Consider the following 10,185-nt stretch of genomic DNA (forward strand, 5'->3'; position numbering starts at 1 on the left):
AGCAGGGTGAAGTTATTCTCCACGATGTCTGATCCCGGGTTGCAGGGATGAGCATCGTACCACTCGTATGGGCTGAACCTATGGAGGCACACGGAAAGCGAGAGCTGGTTAGTTGGGATGTGGTATGAGGAGATCCTAAAAGAACAGGACATGGACAGCCCTGTAGGTCTTGGGCAAAACCAAGGAAAATATCTATGATCATCTCTCTGCAAATCCTGCCTAGGACTGGTAGGGAAGCACCGCTGTGAATGTAGCGCTTTTAGCCAGAATCCAAGGAGGATGCTCAACAGGAGAGACATTAATATTTTTAGAGCTGTTTATTTACATTTTCTAAGAGTCCCAAATTTTGCAGAGATTAAATTAAAAACATAATTGGTATAATTGCTTTTGAACCAGGCATTAATTATCATCTCCGCTTCCTTCTGGAATCCCTGTAGCTTCACAACAGCCCTTCCTCAAAGCCCAGCCCACAGCGTGTGTTAGGAGATATTTCTCCCTGTAATTCTCTGCCAGATGAGCTGGTACCCGAGGAGATGTCTTGTTGCTTCGTTTCATGGGTGCCCTCAGCCAGACAGTCGGGTGGATTTGGAGAGCAGAGCCACAGATCTCTCTCAGCCTCTGCTCTGCGCACTCGCAGCATGAGACCCCGCTCGGGGACGTTAGGTGACCGTGGAGCTGTGGTCCCCTGAACCGTGCAGGGCACGGCTTTACACACTGCCTTTTCCTTGAAATTTGCTGCAGATTTGTAGCAGAGATGCATAAAGCGTGGTGCCTAAGCCTGTCCTGCCAAATAAAGCCAGAGTTCAAGAATTAGATGAAAACGTTCTTGATCCGCCAATGAAAGAATATGAAAGAGAAAGAGAACTGGTGAGATCAAATGAGCCTGACGAGATGACGAACTGAAGAACTTCAAGATTTCTGAGTGAAAGCCTACTTGTGCGGCTCAAATTACAGGGAAATATTCAGAGAGCTGCAAAGCAGTGAGAGTCTCTGTGCCTGACAAGCGAGCGGGACTGCGGGCACAAGCAGAGGGTGGCAAAGGAAGGAGCTGGCGGAGCTCGCTGGCCCCGTACAACCGGAGCCACGGGAGCTGCTCGGGATTCACCGGGGGCTGCCTTCCCTCTTCCGCAGGTGCACAACGGGGCCTGAGAAATATTTCATCAAAAACTATGATTATTTTCTTGGCCTTTTTGGCAGGGAAGCAGGGGAGCATTTCAAAGGAGGATTAGAGATCTAACACAAAATACTTTTGAGTCTAAATTGCATCTCCAGAGAAATCTCTTGCGGATGACCCACTCCTCGTTGCAATTAGGACGAGTATTAAACCCCCCGCCCCGCTGTGCCCCCGAAGGTGATTAGCTTTAATTTGAAGGCCGAGTGAGTCTGAGGGTGGGTGGCTGTTCCCGTCAGCCAGCCCGCTCACAACCTCGCACCGGAGTCACCAGGAAAATTACCCCCACGAAGCTCACAAATTGCTGGTGTTTATGGCTCTTTGGGGGCTGGGGTGGTTAGGATCAGAGGCTCCATCAATAACAGAGAAGGGCTGATTAAAGGGGAAATGGATCAAATACATCCTTTGCCTGCCTCTAAATAGTCCCTAAGTTGGTTTTAAGTGACATTGACCTATGATTATAGCATCAGCCGAGGACTCTGGTGCCTAGTTCAGGAGACTCATGTCTCTGAATTAAGGCTTTGCTACTTTCACTGTGGTTTTCTCCTGAGATTTGAGTTTTAGAGGCCTTGCTGGGGTCAAAAGCAGATATTGTTTCCATTACTTCTGAATGCAGCAAGTATTTTCCCCATGAAATCTCTTCCTTTCCATCTCTATGTGGCGCTGATAACACCAAGGTCGCGGGTTCGATCCCCGCTCGGTCCCCATGTGTTGCCTGATCTAGTTGAGAGGCGTCCCTGCCCATGACAGGGAGGTTGGGTTAAATGATCTCTAAGGTCCCTTCCAGCCTCGGCCATTCTACAATTCTATGATTCCATGTGTTAAAAGATGATTCCTGCAGAACCTTAATTACACCGGATACTTGGTGTTCTTCGAAAGAAGAAGGCGGCAGAGGAAATGTCAGAAGCAAGGCATGTGGAAAAGAAACTGCAATTGCAATATTGTATGGGTTCAATTTCAGCCAAAAAAAATAGCCTGATAGGGAAACCCTGTTGTGTTATAGCGGTGACAATGCAGAGACATTCTGGGGCTCATTTCAGGTCATGTCAGAACAAAACCAGAGGCCAAGGTGTTCTCACATCAGGGGCTGTCCTAGCATTTCCTCCAGCCTTTCCTCAGTATTTGCTGCAATGAATTTCACATGTGGGGCTGGACTTGCCCATCGTGTGAGTTGGGAAAAATAAGCTCATAAATGTAAAATTGTATTTGAATTGTCATTCCAAGCCACACAAGCGGTCTAATGCTTTATGACTAAAGCCAATGACGTTCCGGCAGCAGAGCCCATCTCGCTGTGTTCTGCATGGCTAGCGGAGACAGAAAGTGAAGGAGTCCTATCAGTCATCGCTGTGTTTTTTCCTTTTCGTAATTACCTCGGGTTCATTTTCCCAGATGAGAGCCTTTCCCTGCTGAGAGCGTCTGATTCTCCCCTCTCTCTGACACAAAGCAGAACCCCTGAGGGACCTCGTCCTGCTCCGCTGGAGCCCCTGGGGGCTTCAGCAGGGGCAGGATGACACCTTCAGCCAGGGTGGGGAGGGGCTGTGGGGCAGAGCGATGTGCTAACGGTAACGGGACTCTCATCCTCTTACAAATAGCGCAGCGTTGAGCGCTGCCATTCCCGTGTGCTGCACCACTGCCGAAACGAGCGGCTCGGTCGGGTTTCTGCCAGGCCAGAGCCCGGGGGGCACCGTGCAAACGCAGCACGCGAAGCCAGCCGTGCCCAGACAGCTTGTGGCACCTCGGGGAAGGGGCTGGACACCTGGCGCGGGGCCGTTACGGGGAGATGCCTTGCAAAGGCGAACGAGGAGAGTGATCGCAGTTAAAACCGTGACCATGGAGAGCCTTCTGCGTCCTCTGAGAGCGAAGTGCAGCCTCTCAGGCTCGGCACCGCCGCAGAGGAAGGATCGGACGATGAAGCTGCTTTGCCATCCCAGATGGTTTGGAACACTAATGCTGTCTGCTAAGCCGAGTTTACTTTGACAACTGCTGTTATGTGTAATTAGGATATTACATAGTAAACTCGGGAAATCATCTCTAAATGCCTCCATGGACCTGAGGGATGTGGAAAATTGCAGATTTGTTGTAACATGAGGGTTAATGGATTCTGGTTGCTGTGGTTTCGTATTTAATCTTTGCTCGGTCTATCTGATGGATGCCAGTGGATTAGGTAGAAGGCGGTTTCTGAAGGATGCTCTCAGGTACAGCCTGGCAGCCCGGGCTCTGCACAGAGTCCCCGTCCAAGGTGCAGGGTCAGCAGGGAGGTTTCTGAAGGCACCATTGGCATAACTTGAACTGGAAGAAATGAGAAACAAGTGTCTACCTGCTGATAGAGTTTAGGGAAGTTCCCCCCACGTGGTGTTTATGCAAAACGTGCCCTCTCAGAGGGCTGTGCTGGCCAGGGAGGGCGGCTGCCGGGAGGAGCAGGCGAGTGCTTTGGTTTGGTTTGGAAAGTGGAATCATGAATTGAGAGCAGCCCTGGACTGTGCGTCTCATCAAAGACTCCGTGAAATTAATAACACATGCAAATGTATGCAAATTCTGCTGCTTTTAAATACAGAGATCTTAAACATGCTAATTAGATGCATATTAATTTGTAAACAGACACACTGTCCGATCTGTAGGGTTCTCTGTTCTTTTGATACAGGGAAGGGTTTGCAGGAGCTTTGCTGGTGGGGGGTTCAGAGGCAGGAGCTGAAGGTGGTGCAGGACACGGGAGCTTTGTGTCTGGACATCGCGGAGAGGCTGGGCCTCTGCCCAAAGTCACCTAACAGGAGCATGAATGGTGGACGGTACAGAGCAGGAAAATTACCCTTCATTTTATATCAGAGGTTAGAATGAAATGGAACCGCAATAACATTCCTACAATCGTAAAAGAAAGTGCATATGAAAATTCTTCCATACTGGAAGGCTACTGCATCCGCGGAGCTGCCTGCCCCGCTATGGCAGAAGAGGCTTACGGGTTTCTGTTAACAAACGCCAGCACGTTCGGTGCGGTACAGCAGCACAGAGGGTGTATCGCAGGCTCTGACTGGCCAGGAAGGAAACAAATCTCCCCTGTGCATAGCTCATCTGCGATTTTCACCGCGGGGTTTGCATCACCTCTGCACCCGCTCTGAGGCACGGGTCCGCGAGAGCGCAGGGCAGGGGACGCTGGTGCAGCCCCACGCCTTTGGTCTGCCTTTGGCTGGTGACCAGAAGTAGCCTCAGTAAGGACCCGGGTTTAGCGCTGAGGCTCCCAGGGCTGGGGGGATCCCCGCGGCACACGGGGCAGCAGGACGGGTCTGGGCGTGGGGACGGTGCCTCGTGGTGTGGCAGCAGACGTGGCACGATGGCAGTCGGGTGGGTGGCACCGGCATCCCCTTACCTGGCGATAACAAAGAGCACGCAGCTGACCCCCAGGTAGGCGAGGAGGATGTACATCCAGATGTCGGGAGACAGGGGGTTGAGGAAGGAGAACACGCTGGGGTTGGTCCCGTTGGGTTTGCGGTACAGGATGCTGACCCCCAGCGTCATGAAGGGCTTGGAGAAGTCGATGGCTTTCTCCCGAACGTGGGTGATGGTGAGGGGAGCGACGGCCAGGTCCGCTTTCTGCGTGCAGCGCCGAGGGAGGGAGACACAGAGGGAGAGAGAGAGAAGGCATTGGCAACCGAGGCATTTCCATCCCCTTAGAGACCCCCCAGCAGTCACACGGGGGCCAAAACCCCCCAAAGCATGGCCCCCCGCTACCTTTTTTTCTGAAGGAGGAAACAAACGGTCGGTTCTGTGGTCAGCCCTCGCTGGCGACTGCCTGCCTGAGAGATCCTAAGGCGAATTGTCAAAGCGCTCCAGCAAGGCAGGTAACAGCCAGTTTATGTTTTAGCACAGGAAATGAAGAGAGAGAAATCTGCATGGATGCCCAAGGATCAGAACCCTTCTAGTGCAGGAGTAAAACTTGACTGTGTCATTTCAGCAGCTCCCGTGAGTCGGTTGCAGCCCCGAGTCCTTGGCAGTAAATGCCCCACACGGGCAGGAAGAGCCCAGCCTGGGGCTGCCGAAGGCAGTCGGGGCTGCGCTTCCACATCCTTCTTATCAATGCAGATTTTTCTGAAGGTGGCCTCTAATTAAGAGTTTGCTGACTGAGAGGATCTAAATCAAAACCCACCAAGGGTGAAGCTTTCATTTGTTGTGCTTTGACATTACAAACCAGGAAGTCAATTATCGGGCCCTGACTGTTTCCTTCACTCAACCCCAACTTTTATGCTGTTGCACAGCGAGATGGGTTTTATTAAAAATGAGGAATTACAGCAAGTTCCAGTGGCTTAAAGGCCCTTGTCCAGCAAAACCACTTAAGCACACGCTTCTGTTTTACTGGAGCTTGCACGCCTTCCAAGTCGTATGTCTGTTCTTAAGTGCTCTGCTGAATTGAGGCCAAAAAGATGAATTTTGCCAAGAGAGCTACACACAAACACAGATGCTTCTCTAACACACCTTGAAGGGTTTGGATCTCTTCATTCACCCAGTGTTACGGGTGGAACTGATGCGAGTTCACCGGGCATTCAGGGGACGGAGGGTTGCATTCTCTGCAGAGATACTTGGCTTTCATCAGAAAATGCTAAGTCTTATGTTCAGCTTCTCAGCTCTGGCGGGGACGTGGCCGGCAGGTCGGCGCAGCTCTCGCGCAGTCGCTGTGCAAATCTGGCGGCGGCCAAGCCCCATGTGATGGTCGGTCGCAGTGGAGCCCACAAACAGCATAAGCACCGAGATAAATATTGATTCAAGAAAATAAGCTGCCTCTGTGCTTATTTTGTCAGCCCAAGTCAGGTATTTACATAAACTAATTGTGTGTGCGTTGCCGGAGCGACGGGTAAATCGCGTATTTTGCGTATTCAGTTGGTATTCAGGTGTCTGTCTGCAGCATCGACGCTTTGATCCCCTGGTCTCTTTGCCACCACCTGTGGCTTGTTTCCATCTCCGCCCTAACGCTGGGTTCCTGCAGCGTCTGGACAAGAGGTGGAGGACACCTCGGCCAACAGAACTGTGGTTTTCCTATTCCTGGCCTGGTGGCTTCCAGATGGCTCCCCAGGTCACAGCACTTGAAACTGGCATCCACCAGTGCAGGAACATTAATGGGAATGTGGCAACGTGGTGCAATATGTATTTCTGCCAGAATTTACTGTCAATAAATGCCCATTTATTGTGAAAGTGTTAAATCAACTGTCATAAATTGTCCCTAAGGATAGATATTACATCTTTCCTATAGTTTCCATTGGCAGGGATTTCCACTAGAAACCCTATTATTTTTCATATCTTTTTTATTCCCACATGAAGTTTCAGATTGAATGGAAATTTGATATGCACTGTCTTGGCAGAAGGCAAGTTTTATTTGCGAACAAGTTTGCGCAAAATGCCCTGAACATCTCATTCAGCTGGTTTTATGTGATTCTGCCCACAAACAATAGGCAAGATTTGCAGGCATTATTTTGCCAGACACCTAGAATTTATGAATCAGAATGGACAGGCCACAGTGTGCAGTGTAGCTTTGCTTGTATCAATAATAATTTCTGTGAATAAACATCAATAACAGCTCACTGCTGATGAAAGGAGGAGATCTGTGAGGGATGCAGGGCACTGGAGCTTCTCTGCATCACCTGGTGCCAGTGTTGGGGGCGAGTTCAGCTTTCCTGGCCCATGTGGTTGAGGCCAGGGAGAATGCCAACAAGCAGCCCACCGCGGCGAGGAGAGTCTGGTTCTCCAGGGAATGGACTGAACTCCTCCAAAACAAGGATTTCGGCTTGTGGTGCAGGACAAGCAGCAGATGAAAGGCAGCGGGTCAGGACTTCATGCATGTAACCGCACGAGGCTGTGTTGTCCAGGTCTGCTGCTGGGGACCTGGAAGACGGGGTCATGCCGTGAGCTGCTCCGACTGCTGTTGCTTTTCCTGTTTATGCTTAAGGCCAGACTGGAAAAAAAGCAATTTCACAAAGGCTCGTAGCCTAAGGCATCGCTGCCTGTGGCCAGGCACGTCTGGATCAGAGAGGACGGGGAAGGAGGGGGACGCATGACTCCAAAACAAGCCACGAGAGCTCATTGTGTAACCAGCCCGTCCTCTGTCACTCACGCTGTGACTTACACCTCTGCGTGGTCAGCACCCGCATCCCTGAAACACCTGTTCTAGGCTCCCACCGGAATGATCCCAGTTCTTTTATGAGGAGAAGACACTGAACACAGAGGAAAGCCAGCCCAGGTATTAAACTTGCAGTGTGGGCAGCCCTGTTTTCATCACTACAACTTTGTTTGAATGCTGTCTCCAACACTTTTCCTACTAGGTGTGAAATCGGTTTGAACTTTCCCATTGCAAAGTGCCAATCAGTTGTTCCTTTCCCCACGTGGTTTGAAGAGGCTTGGCTGCTGAGGAAGGGCCCCATCTGGTTGCAGTTTCACTTTTTAATGCTTTACATAAACACTGCTATAAAAAGCAATGACATGCAGATACAGAAAATAATGGCCTCTTAGGGGGTTTGGGCAGTGGTTGTAAATCACCCAACCAGGCCTTGTAGAAAGCTGAGTTCAAACTTGATGCTGCAGGAAGACTTGCAAGAAGAGGGGGTTTGGTCCTTTCCTGTTGCCCTAAGTTAATTTGCTTTTTAAATAGTTAACGAAGAAATACTTTGATGCAGGTTGACCATGAATTTCATGTCGCTTAGTGAGGTCGTTCCCAGTACCTCCTTCTTGGTCCGTCTCTTTCGGCTGACCACAGCTCTGGGAAAGGCTGAAACCCTCTCGAGAGCCCTGTAACATCTTGCAGGACATTGGAAGTGGCGTGGTTTGGAGTGGCCTCTATTCCCTGTATCTTATTTCCTGCTTTGGAGCTACTTCTTGAGAGCCCTGCCCTACAGACGCTCTGCTCCCGGGGCACAGCCTGGGCTGGGTGTCGGTTCCCAGCTGTGTCACACACATCCCTCGGGGCATCAAAGCACCAGTCTCTTCTGCTGGGATGCTGTCACTTGTCTAACTTGGCAAGGCTGTTGCGTAAGAGACTACAGAACCTGTGTTTTGAGCTGTGTGGGGTTTGCTGGAAGCGAAGGTGCAGAGGTGGGCTTGCACAGCCCGTGGCAGGTTCCCCAAGGGCTGTCCTTGCGTGCCCTTGCCATGCGTCCCTGGGGCGAGCCGCCGAAGGACCGTGGCGCTCCTCACAAACTGATCGAGCATCGCTGCGTCCCTGTCAGGGGCGTAATCGTTATCATCTGCATTTTACAGATGGAGGAAGCTTTGCACAGAAGCAACTTGTCCAGTGTCATTTAGGGCAGACAAGCCAAATCCAGAAACACAACCTCGCTCCCCGAGCCGCGGCTCCGCAGCCCAATCCCCGGCGCAGCCTCAGCCCGGGCAGGGGCTGCTCTGTGCTCGCAGGGGGCTCATTTGCTGCCGTGACTCACCCAGCAAACGCATTCTTCTCACCTCAACTGTGAGAACATCACAGCTGCTACGTACGTGGGATTATTTTTGTCTCTTTTCTGCTTAGGCAAGGTTTTCCAAATGTAGCCAGGAACTTGAGGGCTGGTCCAAGGGCTGCCCCACCTGAGCAGGACGCTCAGGAGGAGAGCGCTGTGTTACGGCTCCAGGACTGCCTGTGCCCCGGAGATCAGAGATTAATTCTGGCCTCATCTTTTCTTCCGGAGACCTTTTCTGGGAATCAGAGATTCCTAAAAAAGCACCAGCCTTCCTCACCTCCCAAGCTGGGCTTCAGGGATGACAGGAAGTGCTGGAGGCAAAATATCTAATTAGGAAACTGAGCAACCTCTGGCCAGGAGTTGAGGTTTCAGACGAGGTGACTTTTTGGGCAGCTGCAAGAGTAAAGCCGCCACGGCCATTTCAGTGGTGTTTAATGGGCTTTTAGAAGTGGCTGTGGGAGGAAAATCACAGCTGCTCTGTTGCAGGGGGAGCTCTGTCCCCCAAGGGATTTTAGAAAATAAGCTGTGGGTCTGGTTTTGTTAAAAAATAATATATTAAACTGTTCCCTGCACACCTGCTCTTGCAATCTGGATACATCATCTGGATTCAGCTGAGCTGTGTCTGGGACATGTGTAGGGTCCCTGAGCCCCCTCGGTGGTGTGTGCTGGCCCGTGTTTGCCAGGGGCAGAGCAGGCACTCGAGGGGAGGGTCTGTGCCTGAAGCCACGGAACGAACCCGTTTCTGTGCTGTGAGAATGTGCATTTTCAGAAACTCCAAGTGAGTATTTGCAAGAGCCACGCAAAGAGATACTTTTCAGACAAATGGTGCAGCGCAGAGCTCAGGTGGGGTCAGGAGCTCGCTGCAGGCATCCCGAGCCAGCGAGCGGGGGGCACCCGTCCCCCCAGGCAGAAATCCCTGGGGACAGCCCGGGCAGAGCCGCGGGTGCTCGCCCTGCACCCAGGCCTCACTCACGTGGTCGATGAGCTCCTTGATCATCCCGTTCCACTGCCCCTTCTCGTCCTGCGCCCCGTATTTCCCGTCCTCCACCAGCCGGATCTCATAGGTGAAGCCCAGGATGATGGCCAGCTCCTTCAGCAGGTCGATGCAGTAACCCTCAAAGCGGTCGTTCCCGAACAGGGCCGTGTCCGACTTACGGAACATGACAAAGGGCTCTTCCTGTGCATGGGAAGGCAAAAATGCCCCGTTACGGGTTGGTTTGGGTCCCGGCTCCTGGCCCCGGCAGGGCCACCCCTGTGGCTTGTTCTGAGCCATGAGGCACAGGCTCTTCAGGCAGCACTGGCACCGTGACGTGTTGGGAATAAATTAACTTTGCACAGCACATCAGCTAATTAGCAACCTTGTTTACCCCACAAAATTTAATTTTGTCCCTTCTGAGCAGCCAACTGTTTTCCATTTGGTAGGATTTCAGGGAGAAAAATAACCATTTCATGCTCTGAAAATGAAGAGTGTGGAGAAACAATGAAAGGGGGGGAGGACAAATTCAACCTCGAGTGCTGCACCACAGTGCCCGGTACCCGTCATCTGCGGCAGCTGGTGGGTTCAACACCGAGCGAGGAGCCGTGTGT

The 10,185-nt window shown here is 51.7% G+C and overlaps 1 protein-coding gene across 1 annotated transcript in view; it reads right to left on the minus strand.

Moving 5' to 3' along the window:
- LOC104281126 (glutamate receptor ionotropic, kainate 3-like) overlaps positions 1 to 10,185 on the minus strand; it is a gene marked incomplete at its 3' end in the record, with an annotated part of 33,568 nt that overhangs the window by 10,390 nt on the left and 12,993 nt on the right. The window contains exons 6-8 of the mRNA XM_009879017.1: positions 9,572 to 9,775; positions 4,533 to 4,756; positions 4 to 78 (exon numbers count right to left, since the gene is read on the minus strand). Coding sequence (XP_009877319.1) covers positions 4 to 78; positions 4,533 to 4,756; positions 9,572 to 9,775 — 503 coding nt within the window. The remainder of the gene's footprint in view (positions 1 to 3; positions 79 to 4,532; positions 4,757 to 9,571; positions 9,776 to 10,185) is intronic.

Source organism: Apaloderma vittatum, unplaced genomic scaffold, assembly GCF_000703405.1.
Source record: "Apaloderma vittatum isolate BGI_N311 unplaced genomic scaffold, ASM70340v1 scaffold20381, whole genome shotgun sequence".
Lineage (NCBI taxonomy): Eukaryota > Metazoa > Chordata > Aves > Trogoniformes > Trogonidae > Apaloderma > Apaloderma vittatum.